Source organism: Aspergillus glaucus, assembly GCF_001890805.1.
Source record: "Aspergillus glaucus CBS 516.65 unplaced genomic scaffold ASPGLscaffold_37, whole genome shotgun sequence".
NCBI lineage: Eukaryota > Fungi > Ascomycota > Eurotiomycetes > Eurotiales > Aspergillaceae > Aspergillus > Aspergillus glaucus.
Window position 1 is genome coordinate 70140 of NW_019170489.1, and position 14031 is coordinate 84170.

Consider the following 14031-nt stretch of genomic DNA (forward strand, 5'->3'; position numbering starts at 1 on the left):
AGTTTTCATCTGCAAGCATGCCAGAAGAAGAGGAGGAAGAGGAAGAAAACTATGAGTCTCTTCCACAGATATCTATAACAGATGCTTTGGAGAGTCTATATAAACTCCGGCTTTTCGAGGAGCAGCAGGTGGATGGAAATAAGGCCTTAATCCAGCAACTTCTCTTCCATGAGAGGACCCTTTTGAGAAAGAAGGTTAGCAGACAGCAGCAGAGTGATATACGAGACTTCTTTTGTAATTAGATGACGTCTATATATATATTTATGGCAGCAAGCTCGTATAATCCGATATAAGCAATACTCCGTTATAAGCAATTTCCGCGACCTGCCGAAATAGTTGCTTATAACGGGGTTTTACAGTAGTACTGCCCCTCACCCCTCCCCTCCTCCACTTCCCGCACGCTTTTAAATCCGCGGGTCTCGCTCGTCATCCAATATTCAACCTTTTCTGTATTTTATTCTTTTCTTCTCTTTTTATACCCTTCGTTTCTTGTTCTCAATTCTATCAAAATGGCCAGCACCGTCGGACAGGTAAGGCACCCAATTGTCACAGTCAGAATTATGTTGCTAACTGCTCGATAGACCATCACCTGCAAAGTAAGCTCACGATCGCATATCTCTCAGAATACATACTCATAGTACAGGCCGCCATCGCTTGGGGCGCTGGTGAACCCCTTTCCATCGAAGATGTCGAGGTCGCTCCCCCCAAGACCAACGAGGTCCGCATTCAGATTCACCACACTGGTGTCTGCCACACAGGTATGACCCACACCAAGGATAGGAGGAAGAGAGGGTACTGACTGGACAGACGCCTACACTCTCTCCGGCAAAGACCCCGAAGGTGCCTTCCCCATCGTCCTCGGTCACGAAGGTGCCGGTGTCGTCGAATCCGTCGGCGAGGGCGTCACCTCCGTCAAGCCCGGTGACTATGTCGTCGCCCTATACACCCCCGAATGCCGTGAATGCAAGTTCTGCAAGTCCGGCAAGACCAACCTCTGCGGCAAGATCCGCGCTACCCAGGGTAAGGGTGTGATGCCTGATGGCACCTCGCGGTTCAAGGCCCGTGGCCAGGACATCCTGCACTTCATGGGTACCTCTACCTTCTCCCAGTACACTGTCGTCGCCGATATCTCGGTTGTGGCTGTCACCCCCAAGATCTCGACCGACCGCTCGTGTCTGCTGGGATGCGGTATCACCACCGGTTACGGTGCTGCTGTTGTGACTGCTGGTGTTGAGGAGGGCTCGAACATTGCTGTCTTCGGTGCTGGATGTGTCGGTCTGTCAGTCATCCAGGGTGCTGTCAAGAACAAGGCCAGCAAGATCATCGTCGTTGATGTCAACGACGGCAAGGAGGCCTGGGCTCGCAAGTTCGGTGCCACTGAATTTGTCAACCCCACCAAGCTCAACGGCAAGACCATCCAGGAACAACTAATCGACATGACCGACGGTGGCTGCGATTACACCTTTGACTGCACTGGTAACGTTGGTGTCATGCGTGCTGCTCTTGAAGCCTGCCACAAGGGCTGGGGTGAGAGCATTGTCATTGGTGTTGCTGCTGCTGGTCAAGAGATTTCCACGAGACGTAAGCCCTCCATATTTCTCAAGACTTTGAAAGACCCTGCTAATGATGTAGCTTTCCAACTCGTCACCGGCCGTGTGTGGAAGGGATGCGCTTTCGGAGGTATCAAGGGACGTAGCCAGCTGCCCGGTTTGGTCGACGACTACCTGAACGGCCAGCTGATGGTTGACGAATTCATCACTCACCGTCAGTCTCTGAGCAACATTAACGGGGCATTCGAGCAGATGAAGGAGGGAGACTGTGTTCGTTGTGTTGTTGACATGTCGTAATCGCGTTATTGAAAAGTTATGATGATGAATATGATTGAATTCAAGACTATCCGGAGCAAGTGCTTATAAACTGTATATGAAGAGACACAAGGTCCTCACGGGGGACCTTGCACTCGACCATCCACCTCATTCGTACTTCTCCACGTACTTACAAGTACACTCTACTCGGTTACTATGATACCTAGTGTCGAAAGACGGTCGGTTAAGGATCGTCAACAAGATAGTCAATGTATATAGAGCCGCCCGACCGGGCATTTGTTCCTCTCTTCTTTAACGAAATCTCTTGTGCCAAAGCTAATCATTAGCATTTCTGGGCCTGGCCCTTAACACCCTCGCAGCTATTGAAGACAAGCCTCATCCATTTTACGGCAGCAGCCATTCTGAACATTGATATGATGGACCCTTGTATAGATCCAAAGCAAGTTTTATATTGAATTAAAGCTAGTAGACGAATCCAAGGCAATCAGAATGGCCCAGGTTTGTATCTTAATTCCGGTCTTTTCGGACCCCTCAGGATGACTCCTTGCGGAAAAGGACTGATGTATCTGTGACTCCAAAGCATTCAAGAATGCCCTGAACCTTCTTATTATCATCATGGAAGCTTCTCGTTGTCTTATCCCGGATACCCACGATAATTATGGGAGGGTTTTCCTCCCTCCTGATGCTTGGTCCATACCGGTAACATCCTACACACCTTGGATCTGGGAGATTAAGCTCTTCAAGAATGCTACCACAAACCTTATCACGTACGGAGTAGATGCTGTCGGTCTTCAAGACAGGAGAAGTGTTAAATTGTTGATGGAGGATCTCATCAATCAGCTCGACAGAAAAATCATCATGCAGATCACCAGAAATGGCATGGGTGACCTGTTTCGTGACATCGCGCCATTTTTCACGCTGGGAGCCTCCTTTTGTAACAATAAGAACCGTTAGCACTGGGCTAGATTCGCTGTCCACTTGGGAACGGCGGCCAGTGATGGCGATTTCGGTGTAGTTAATTTCTGCGCTGGCCAGAATCTGGGCCGTTTTTTCTCTAACGTTCGTAACATTTTCCGGTGTATGCTTATATATAAACCCTACTTCAAGGAGCTCTCGGTTTGCCGGTAGAGAACACAGATATGGCCCACCGGCCCTCTGCCTGGACTGCAGGAAGCCATCTTCATCAACATGCATACCGGAGGCGTCGACCAATAAGGAGGGATGCGAGGGCGAGTAATAGCTAAGAGCGTGGTCACTAACTCGGGCCATGTTTGGATGAGAGAGCTTGTATTAAGGAAAATGTTGGAAATAAGAATATAGATGGGGATTTGAAGAAAGACGAGGGAAAGAGGAGGTTTTTGTACTGCTATAACATCTGCTTGTTCACCGCATTGAGGCCGTGCCACCCTTCCCTGAGAGATCAGGCGCATGTGAATTTCCATGCAGAGAATGAGCATACACTTCCATTAAGGTAAAGGTATGGGAGAAAAAGAAAAAGCTTATACCCCTAGCAATGTAGGCCGAGTAGTACAAATCGAGTTGTATTAGTTAGTTATGCGGCCTCACTTGATATTCTACCGTCAGGTATACCGCAGTAACGATATGACGACCGGTATGATAGCGACCACCAAGTATACCACCAAGATGGTATAACGAACGATATGATAGGAAAGGATATATAAGGTGCTCCTCGTGAAATTAGTTTAGTTTCTCGCGATCAATCTCGTTAATAAAGCACTGGTAGGAATTCCTCACTGTGCTGGCCTTGGCCAAACCATCATCCTGTGGGTTCGCACGAGAACCCCATAACACGAGGCATCTGAATGGACACTAGGTGAGCCTCCACCTCGAGACATACTAACTAGAAACCTTAGGTACGGAGGCAGTGTTGTGACACCAAAGAAAGAGAAGAGGAAGAAACGTTGGAAGCTGTGTTTGAAAGCCACCATGTTTTGTGGCCTTTCCGGCGTCACCTCGAGTTACTCCGTACTCTCCGAAGCAATCTACATTCCGGCTGGAGTACTGAACTGACTCCGGTTGATATCTGACCGTACTCATGACACATGAGCAGATAGATAGATCCCCTGTAGATATAGATATGATATGATATCCCCTCAGCCCCTCATATCTCCTCTATCACGGATAACTTCCGAATGCCCTACCTACACAACTAAGAACTATATAAACAGGTTAACTCAGTATACAGATCTAATCAATCAATCAACCTCTATCCTATCAACCCTACAATCATACACACTTACACACTACTCTCCCCTACGATACGATACAATGGAACTACAACTCCCATCCCCCCTCTCCTCAATCCCCCGAACCCCCCTCCTCCTCGGCCCCTCCCCAATCCACCCCCTCCCCCGCATCTCACTCGACCTAGGTGGCGCTGCAACAATCTACGCCAAACGCGACGACCTCAACTCCGCCTACGCCCACGGCGGCAATAAAACCCGCAAACTCGAGTATCTCCTCGCCGACGCCCTGTCCCACTCAGCAGATACACTCGTGTCTATCGGCGGCGTGCAGAGTAATCATACGAGACAGGTTGCTGCGGTCGCTGCTAGATCTGGATTGAAAGCTGCGCTCGTGCAGGAGAAGTGGGTTGATTGGGAGGACCAGGGTTATGAATCTGTGGGGAATATTCAGTTGAGTCGGCTTATGGGTGCTGATATTAGACTTGAGCGCGAGGAGGGGTTTGGTATTCAACATAAAGGGACTGTTAAGGGGGTTACTGAGGAGATTGAGAAAAATGGTGGGAAGCCGTATTATATTCCTGCCGGGGCGTCGGATCATCCGCTTGGTGGGCTTGGTTTCGCGCGGTGGGCGTTTGAAGTGAGGCAGCAGGAGAGGGAGATGGGTGTTGAGTTCGGGACTGTGATTGTGTGTGCGGTGACGGGGTCGACGTTTGCCGGGATGATTGCTGGTTTCAAGCTGGTTGAGAAGCTTGAGCCTGGGTTGGCGAAGAAGAAGGTCATCGGGATTGATGGGTCTGCGACGCCGGAGCAGACCAAGGCGCAGGTGTTGAGGATTGCGAGGAATACTGCGGTCAAGATTGGCTTGGAGGAGGGGGATATTACCGAGGAGGATGTTATTCTGGACGAGCGGTATCATGCGGGGACTTATGGGATTCCGGATAAGCAGACTTGGGAGGCTATGGAGTATGCTGCTCGGATGGAGGCGTTTATCACGGACCCTGTCTACGAGGGTAAGAGTTTCGCGGGTATGGTGGATATGATCCGGAAGGGCGAGATCCAGGGCAATGTTTTGTATGCTCATCTGGGTGGGCAGTTGGCTTTGAACGCTTACTCCCAGTTGGGTCAGACTAAGTAGTACGATGGTATTTGAGCATAAGTCAATTTATTGCATGAATGAGTGACTAAGTTGGAAATGCTAGCATCAAGCGCAGATAATCAAAGTAAAGGTCGGTACCGAGTAAACCAGCTAAAACAGCTTGTGCTCAAGTGTCATGTCCGATTCAGGCTGCAAACCAACGCAAGCACGGAAGATGTTGATCAAAGCATTACGCTGCTTGCCCAGAGCATTGACAACCGGAGTACCAGGAGGAGTCAAAGGAGCCTTGAGCATGTAGCTGAGGACGCTCAGAATACTGTGGAAGCCCTTGTAATCGGCCGTCTCATCAGTTTTCCAGCCAATGCGGGTCATAATATCCGTAATCAACACAAGGTCGATGATCAACGGAGAGGCCAGCAACGAGTCCTCGCAGATGTTGAACAAACTGATGGTCTGGTGACCGCCCATGAAGATCTCCGCATAGTACTCGTCCAGAGCACGTTTGTTGTCACCAACGGACGGCATGTACTTGATAACCACGGTGTGATCGGGATGCTCATCCTCGGCGTACAACAGCTTGTTGGCCGCAACCATGTCGTCGACAACGTTCGACTTGGAAATCTCCTTGGAGCGGAACTGCTTCTGGGAGCTCAGGTTCTTGCCGTCGTTGTTGCCCAGGTGGTTGTAGCTGGCAATCGAGGTGAGCTTGATACCAGCGTTGATCAAAAAGTCCACCAGAGCCGACTTCATCTTGGTCTGGCCCGACTTGAAGTCGTCACCGCCAATGAACGCTCCACGCTTCTCCGCCAAGTCCAAGGCACCGGGGACAAAGGTGTTCTGGGGAGATCCGTTGATGAAAGGAACATCCTCCAAGATGGACGCAACCGCAAAGATGGTGGATGGAGCCACCTCGAGGTGTCCGGTCTTGATGGCTTCGAGCAGGTTCTCAGCCGTGTCGTTGACGCCGGGTACCATGTCAGCGTAACGCTCGGTATTGGCAGTCCACATGATAATGACCTTGTCCAGACCGTTCTGAGACTTGAATTCGCTGTGAAGGTTAGCACAGACCTCAAAAACTTGTAGGATAGCTACTTACCGAATGTCCTTCTGGATGCGCTCGACGTGAGCCCAGCAAGCCTTGTCACCCTCAATGACATTGTCGGCACGGTCCTCCTGGTTGGAGGCAATGAAATCAGGGTAGTAGATACTGGGCAGCGGCTTCATGGTAGACATTTCCTTGCGGACCAGCTGCTTGAGACCCGGCTCGAGTACCTGAGCGCGGTCCATAGAGTCGGCCAAGTTCATGCTGCTAATATCCCAGCCACCAACGACGAGATCATTGGGGTGGGCCATGGGCAACATGTCATGGAACGGAACGTTGACCTCCTCACCAGTCTTGGCGTCAGTACCCAACTTGACGGTCGAGCTCATGACAACGGAGCCATAGTAGTTGGCGGCTTGAGAGCGCTCGCGAGTTTCCCAGACGAGACGATCACGGTTGGCAATGATACCAGCCGTCACCGTGGAACCGTTGTTTCCACCCCAACCGACGAGCATGACACCGACCTTGCCCACCTTACGGTCCACCTTGAAGTTGTAGTTGGTGGCCTTGGGGGTAGCAACAAGCTTGTTGTCGGGGGTGCGAGAGATGTCGGTGGTGTGGTAAGCGTACTGACTCTTGATTTCATTGTCGGTGTAGACCACATTGGGAGAGTTGACGGTAAACAGAGGAGCGTTGGAAACCGACCCGTTCACGGCGCCGTTGGCCACATCCGAGTTAGCGTGGGGAGCCATCGTTGCAGATTTGATATTACGAGTAGACGAATTCGTTTACTGAGTGTAGAATAATTCGTCCGATGCTCCTCCACGGGTGGATGAGCGCCGGCCGTTGAACGGGTGGTGACGCCTGGAGGGTTAGTATACTGTATAGAAGACATGTATATATAGAGATACTCACGAGTTAAGAAGTGTGGAGAAAATGGTGACGGTTGTTGACCACCTCAAGGACGAGTGATCGAGCGTAGACGAGCAATTGAGCTTGAGTAGAGGTAGAAGATGGGATGAAGAGAGAAAGAGAAGAAGAGAAAAGGACAGCAAGAGGAAAGCGGCTGTTTAAGTAAGCCCTGGCAGACAGTCCCGTGATGCTCCGGCGGACAGTGAATAACAACCAGGCAGCTGAATAGGTGTCACCGCAACTCGGTGAATTAGTTTAGAAAGGACACTTCATCGTTATGGTCATCTGATTTGTGATCTAGACTTTTATAGCCACCATGTTGATTGCTACTTGAGTATACAAGTACAAGTACTCTGCACAAGTACCTGTACACACAGTTATGATCTCCGATACTGTGCACCTGCCAACGGTCGGATCCCCCACGAGGGGCCGGCATGAAACCGGGGTCCTGGGTTGCCGGAATCTCTGCCTGAATGCCTTGGTGCCTCAATCATATAGGTAACTAGTTAGTTAACTACATGACTAGTTAACTATCTCTTGCGGTGTACGGAGTACACGGAATGCCCCGGCTGGGGTTCCATGGACCGTGCTGGTCCGCTGACTATTGACTTTGTGGCTGTTCAAGGAACGATGTGAAAATGAATCGGGAGCTACGACTATTGAACTTTATATCGGTTTCGGATTCTTCGCTTAAAATGCTGTGCCTGTGATATCGATGCAGGAACATGAGGACCTGTACTTCGTACCTGCACCACAGCTAGGATGTGCTGAAGACGGCACACTGCAATCACACAATGCGCCATACGCGCATCTCATCCCCAATTGGCCCGTGGTTGCTTTCTGTGGAGTGGATTGTGGACGCGGAGGACCATGACGATCCGAAAACGGGATCTTTCGGTCAAAGTACGGAGCGGAGGATGGAGGTTGTGTACAGACGCAAAGCAAACCCGTACTGAGTACGGAGTCAGGTCAGGACACAGGGGCATCAAAAATGAATCGCACAAAGTGTGATGTCAGTCCGGGTTGGTGCCCGCCAAGGACAGTTCCAGAAATCTGGCCGGTGCACGGAGATTACTACAGTCTGCGCGAGTTCTCCTGTCCACTCCGCTTGGAATGCGACGACGGAGTCGGAATGGGTCAACACTAACCAGCGTCGACATGCGCTACTGTACCCCATATGGATGCAGAGGACGCTGTCTCTCCGACACGGCATGACCGACAATCTGATTGGGTGGGTGTCAACAACTCCGAGAAAGAAAAATGGCATGCATTGAAACCATGTCACTGCGCCAGAGACAACAACAAACTAGGAGCATATTTTTGGAGGGAAAAAAAAAAAGAAAAGAAAAAGAAAAACCGCCCAAGGTTCTCTCAATGGAGTCCTCATCGCCCTAATAAACCAATCAACACCAATCGCACGCGGAGTGGAAAGTTGGAACGGGCTCCCCCTGAACCGCATTGAAGATCTTCGGTCCGTCTCAGGGGTTTTTGCGCCTCCCGTATTCAAGAGTTCACAGAGACAAAGTGCGTCAACAGCAGTCAGCAATGGAATCATTGGAGAAACAGTTCTACCCGATCAACTTGGGGAGATCCCCTGTCACCTAAAAGAGAATGGAAATTTCCCCTGTGTATCTATTGGCATTGGTGGCGGCGCATTGTCGAATGCCCCGAATAGAAAATCCTATCCATCTTTAACCACCACAGCGTCCCTCACAAGGCCCCAAATCCCACTAATAATACCGCAGAACGCGTGTTGGAGACACTGTCTTTTCCTTGATCGTCACCTGTCCACAAGAGGGCCTTGACTCTATGGTGTCTTTTGCACCATCGTCTCCACTCGCAGTTCTTATCGTCTATCCAGCGGTATTCTCTTTCTTTTTTCTCTCATAACTATCACAACTGTTCCAATACTACTTTTATTCTTCAATATCCCACTCCCCAGACATAACGCTTCATATTAAGATCAGTCGCATAGCTATCGATTGGCTGCAGAAACGCCTAGACGCGAGGAGGGCCCCGGCCTGTCGGACAGATCAAACACACCCCTGGCAGATGTCACTCTTCATGCATCGACTATAGTTAGTATACTTTTAAGAGACGTCACATTTTTCAGTGCCAGTCGACGACATGGCTGTCGTCGATGCGGGCGTGCTGCCCACAATAAAATGCTCTAATTGCGGCATTGGTGTCGATATTTCTGCCATGGGGGATCATGTCTGCCATGGTAATCCCCTCCTTCATCTATCTTTGCTTCTGTCGTTGTATAGGTACTGATCGTATAGACCAAGGATCCTCACCAACGCCCCCAGCACCTCCTCCGAAATCTGACCCTACTCCCCCGCCAGGGTATTCATGGGAGAAACCATTACCGCGGATAGATCCTTTAATGGCCAGTAAGTGAAATCAAGGTTCTCTTGTTATGCCAGTTGGTTGACACAGTCCAGATCGTCCGTTTTTGCAAGCAACAGGAAGCAACGATGATGATACTTCCAACTCAAACCAAAGCCCTCCCTATGGCATACAGCGAAGCAACACAATACCAATCCCTTCTGAACCACCATCGCCTGACTGGGGCAAAGGCATCCCAGCATTCCCGCTACCTCGTTCAATGTCTAACCGACGACCTGGTGCCCTGGCCAATATGCAACCTCTAGGCTCAGCACCGCCGATTTCAATCCCACACTCTCCTTATGGGGATATGGATCAAGGACCCATGAGCGCACGGCCAGCTCCCATCGATAGAGAACGTTCTCTGCCACCACCGCCGCCATTACCAAAGGATGAAGATTTCGCAGACGATATTGCTGACGATGTGGCACCGCTCCCGGATTTCTTCCACAGGCGCGGCGATTCACTGGATAGCAGGAGCAGCTATGGGACGGCAAGCATCAAGTACGACAATGGGTCGAAGCGGTCAACAATGATGTCCAGTCGACGACCATCGTTTGGAAGCATTGCTCGCGATCCGCAGGCGTTCTTTGACGATGGACTTTCGAGATCCGCGCCTCTCGAGACATTAACCGAGAACCCAACGCCAACGCATCAGGGGTTCGGGGAGGAAGACACCACATACCATAATGAGCAGCATGATTCGTCATACAGTAGGTTTGACTTTGGAATTTCAGAGAAGAGCAATCGCGAGGCCGCAATCCATCGTCCCAGCGATAGTGAGCAGTTGGATCTCTCTTCTTTTCACTCCCACTCCGACAGCCGGTCTGGACAACCCTATTCGCAGCGGTCACCATCCCAAAGCTCGCACTCCCCTGCACCGTCCGTCGACAGATTCCGCGATTCTAGGGAACCATTCACCGCCCAATATCATGGCGCACGTCAACCTTCGGGTTCCAACCACTACCTGCACCCGAATAACCTTTCAATTGACGAAGGCAACCGGAGGAAAAACTCCGACGCCAGTGAAGGGGGCAATTCCGTGTCGAACTTTGCCCGTGCGCTGGGATTGGACGATGCAGGACATTCTACAGAGAGCTCCACGGTCTCTTCAGAGTTCTCGCCGTCTGAATCACGAAGCGGAACTTCTCTGTCCAGCCTCCCATCAGAAACGAGCTTATCGCGACGCAAGGCATCAGAAGCTAGCAGACTCGGGCCAGTTGTCGAGGAGAACCAGAACCACTACGACCAACCATCTCCGAGATCTCCGTTCCCGATGTTGGAAGACGCCTCTCAATCGGGCAGTCCTCTCGAACCGCCAAAGCTCTCTAATTTCCTTCAGCCACCGGATTCACCCACCGACCCGGCTCTCTCTCAAGGCAGCTTATCTCTTGTTACCGATCAACAGTCTCCGCGTTCTGAGAACTCCGTCGAGTCCCCCTCAGACGAACAATCACCAGTATCACCAGCAAAGGAACGCCCGGAGGCCATTGCACTCGCTCCACCTCGTGCCCCACGCTCCAAGGGCCGCTGCCGTGGATGCGGCGAGGCCATCTTTGGCAAGTCAGTCTCATCGGCAGATGGTAGACTCACAGGCCGTTACCACCGCGATTGCTTCGCGTGCTGCTACTGCCACATTCCGTTCCAGACAGCAGACTTTTACGTCCTCCAGAACAAGCCCTACTGCGCCCAGCACTACCACGAGCTGAACGGCTCGCTGTGCAGCACATGTAACGCAGGTATCGAGGGCCAATATCTCGAAACCGACGAACGAATGGGCCGCGGGCCCAGCGACCGCCGCAAGTTCCACCCCGACTGTCTCACCTGTCGCACCTGCAACGTCAACCTCAAGGGCGAATACTTCGAATGGAACGGTCAAGTCTACTGTGAGCGCGACTCCCGCAGAGCAGCAGCTTCCGTGCCGCCGCCTCGATTCCGCCGTCCAACAATGCCCTCGTCGCCATTGTCAAGACCGCCTGATCCGTACGGACCCCCTGGTCCAATGGGTCCTGGTCCGGGTCCGATGGGCCGTCCTCCCTTCCCGCCTGGCCCCGGACGACGTCCGCCTCCGCCTATGGGTCCTCCTATGGGCCCTGATATGCTGGGACCTCCTGGTGCGTTTGGTCCTGCGTACGGTCCTGCGTATGGACCTCCGCCTGGTGCGAAGCGGTTCCCTGAGCGGAGGACGACCAGGCTGATGATGATATGATTTCATTTCCGACCATTTGACCAAGTCTTTTATTTCTTTCTACTGTCCATGGCGACTTTCTTTTTTCTTACGCTTTTTAACTGATCCGGTACATCAGTTTTCATTTCTTTTTTGACACACCTTCCTAGTGGAGTTACTTTCGTGCATGTATACCCATTTCTTTTATTTTTGCACGCGTTTGGTTGAAGTGTTTCAATCTGATGTATACCATGCCTTCTATTGTATATAATGTCGGTAATGTTTGGGTATTATGTACAGGTCCAACGGCGGCGATTAGACAAAAGGTCAGGTTGGCATGGGTAATAGTTAATGGAGCAATGTCTATCTATCCAAATATACTCTGTACTCTTCCGTATTCATGATCAATGCACAGAAGGCGGTTTGGCCTTCGGTGGTGCGTCAACCTTCACCTTGGGCAGGAACTTGAGTCTGAACAACCACCCAAACAGCGCAACTAGTAGTGAAATGGTCAGAATCTCGGTCTTCTGGCTAAATGTGATCGCGTCCGATCCAGCAGACGGGTCCGTCGTGCCTACGAGCTGCCGACATAGCTCGGGATCATCGGTGACCACGCCATCGACGCGTTTCCGGATACACCACTGAATAGCGCTTTCGTCGTTAGGTGTCCAGACAAACACTTTCTTTCCTGCCTTGTGCGCATCCTCCAAGAACCCCCGTCCCAATGGACCCATCAGTACCTGTTGATTGACATTGTAGGCCACGAGATTCGGGAGGGGAAAGAAACGACGCGCGGCGTGAAGATCGAAACAAACGAGCGATAACGGGAATTCTGGAAGATGGGTGATGCACTGGGGTATAAAGGCTGAAGACCAGGCGCCGAGGATGAGGCGGGTGTGCCATGGTTTGTTCTCTGCGGGGGGGACGGACGCGATGGTTTTGGCGATTTGCGGGATTATCGCGACGGGGTCGTTTGTGAGCTTTCCATGTTAGTACACTATTCCATAAATTCAGGAGAAGTAGGTGGAGATACCTTGACATCAAGAAAAGCCCAAATATGCGCCGCCTCCGGTTGCGCCAGATATTGGAGTAGTTCGTATAACCGTGGAACCGGCTCATGCGGTTCCTGGATCATGGTCACGGTTTTCAGGTACTCGTAATCGCACTTGGCGACTTGTTTGTTCACCCCGAAGCAGCGTTTCATTGAGGCATCCTGTCCTCGTTAGTACAGTGTACACTGTCGCGATATGTAGATGCCTAGTTGACGAACGTGGGATATCACCACAACATTGTCCATAGACAACGCCAGGTCCAACTCGATCGCATTACTGTCTGCCTCGACAGCGCCTCTGAACGAGGATAGGGAGTTCTCGGGGTATTTTCGCTTGAAGCCTCGATGGGCGATTATCTGCGGCGCATCGGTAGCTGGATGGTTAGCAGCATGTTTGCCGTTGGTTTGATTGTTATGTACATACTGGTTGAGTCTGGGGATAGTTTCTCTTGTGATGGAGGGTTCTTCTGATGCTGTTCTTCCATTTCGATGGGCGTTGTAGTTGTTGTTGGGATGGTGTTGGGAGTTGTTTATGTTGCAATGCGACAACGGAGATAAGGGTGTAGATCCGGTGTCAATCACATGATTCTGCCCCAGTAAGGTTGACTGTCAGGCACTTCTACAGTGTACTTTTACTCTACTTTAGACATAGCTTCATCTGAGGTATCCAACTGCAAGAGGAAGTACACGCTGTCACTCCATTTTAGCGCTTTCAAATGCAGAAAGCACCGAGCCCGGTTGGATATTCTTGTTGCTTGTCGAGGTAGAATCTTTTTTGATTTCCGTATCACCATAGTAGATCTTGTCGCCTTTCCAGTTGAACCCATCTGCAGACATGGTGAATGCAGAGAATACCGGTATTAGTCAAGAATGGATTGATCAAAAGAACAGTGGCCGTTCACGATGAGATTGAATACGAGGGTTGGATGATCAATCGAGAGCAGAAATGGACACGCCACTGGGGTATATATAGACCATCTTGAACCTCAATGACCGGTATTGACAGTGCGAGCGAGGCATTTCAGTCTCACCACTGTGTTGAATGGCGGTGATTTGCTCTTGCTGGACGAATATAGTCTCATTGCTGCATCAATTGGCTCTTAAGATCCCATTACAGCACTTGCTGCATGCACGCAATCGAAAATAGGACTAGAAAGAGGCCTTAGATCAAATACCAACATTGAAGCGACAATTTACCAATATTCTTCCATTCCGGGGCACCGGACGAGTGGCATGGTGCATATGCATTAATGAATTGTTTTTCAGACTGGCCGCCGTAGTTAACTATCACTCGCCCCATTTCCCCACCATCTCACTCACTCACTCACTGATTGACTCTCAC

The 14031-nt window shown here is 50.8% G+C and overlaps 7 protein-coding genes across 7 annotated transcripts; 3 read left to right on the forward strand and 4 right to left on the reverse strand.

Annotated features, from left to right (window-relative positions):
* Positions 1–346: 346 nt before the first annotated feature.
* Positions 347–1916, forward strand: ASPGLDRAFT_62165 (bifunctional alcohol dehydrogenase/S-(hydroxymethyl)glutathione dehydrogenase; the record flags this gene model as incomplete). Its single annotated transcript, XM_022548513.1, has 6 exons — positions 347–530; positions 582–596; positions 644–758; positions 808–1581; positions 1633–1820; positions 1893–1916. The coding sequence occupies exons 1-6, from the start codon at positions 510–512 to the stop codon at positions 1914–1916; spliced, it is 1137 nt and encodes a 378-aa protein (XP_022395650.1). The 5' UTR covers positions 347–509.
* A 441-nt stretch (positions 1917–2357) lies between these two features.
* Positions 2358–3095, reverse strand: ASPGLDRAFT_40343 (uncharacterized protein; the record flags this gene model as incomplete). Its single annotated transcript, XM_022545208.1, has 1 exon — positions 2358–3095. The coding sequence occupies one exon, from the start codon at positions 3093–3095 to the stop codon at positions 2358–2360; it is 738 nt and encodes a 245-aa protein (XP_022395651.1).
* A 109-nt stretch (positions 3096–3204) lies between these two features.
* ASPGLDRAFT_1088877 (uncharacterized protein) lies at positions 3205–3864 on the reverse strand. Its single transcript, XM_022539545.1, has 3 exons — positions 3582–3864; positions 3332–3515; positions 3205–3238 (listed from the first exon to the last, which is right to left on the reverse strand). Exons 1-2 carry the CDS (start codon positions 3773–3775, stop codon positions 3407–3409), a joined length of 303 nt encoding a protein of 100 aa, XP_022395652.1. The 5' UTR covers positions 3776–3864; the 3' UTR covers positions 3205–3238; positions 3332–3406.
* A 251-nt stretch (positions 3865–4115) lies between these two features.
* On the forward strand, positions 4116–5168 carry ASPGLDRAFT_137907 (putative 1-aminocyclopropane-1-carboxylate deaminase; the record flags this gene model as incomplete). Its single annotated transcript, XM_022541565.1, has 1 exon — positions 4116–5168. One exon carries the CDS (start codon positions 4116–4118, stop codon positions 5166–5168), a length of 1053 nt encoding a protein of 350 aa, XP_022395653.1.
* Positions 5169–5279: 111 nt separating this feature from the next.
* On the reverse strand, positions 5280–6923 carry ASPGLDRAFT_40345 (inositol-3-phosphate synthase INO1; the record flags this gene model as incomplete). The annotated part of the gene is made up of 2 exons (XM_022545209.1): positions 5280–6177; positions 6226–6923. The coding sequence occupies 2 exons, from the start codon at positions 6921–6923 to the stop codon at positions 5280–5282; spliced, it is 1596 nt and encodes a 531-aa protein (XP_022395654.1).
* Positions 6924–8878: 1955 nt separating this feature from the next.
* Positions 8879–11835, forward strand: ASPGLDRAFT_1083419 (uncharacterized protein). The gene is made up of 3 exons (XM_022539542.1): positions 8879–9307; positions 9366–9476; positions 9528–11835. The coding sequence occupies exons 1-3, from the start codon at positions 9211–9213 to the stop codon at positions 11678–11680; spliced, it is 2361 nt and encodes a 786-aa protein (XP_022395655.1). The 5' UTR covers positions 8879–9210; the 3' UTR covers positions 11681–11835.
* Positions 11637–13208, reverse strand: ASPGLDRAFT_53146 (glycerophosphodiester phosphodiesterase). Its single transcript, XM_022547912.1, has 4 exons — positions 13114–13208; positions 12909–13063; positions 12672–12851; positions 11637–12618 (listed from the first exon to the last, which is right to left on the reverse strand). Exons 1-4 carry the CDS (start codon positions 13172–13174, stop codon positions 12043–12045), a joined length of 972 nt encoding a protein of 323 aa, XP_022395656.1. The 5' UTR covers positions 13175–13208; the 3' UTR covers positions 11637–12042.
* Positions 13209–14031: the final 823 nt, after the last annotated feature.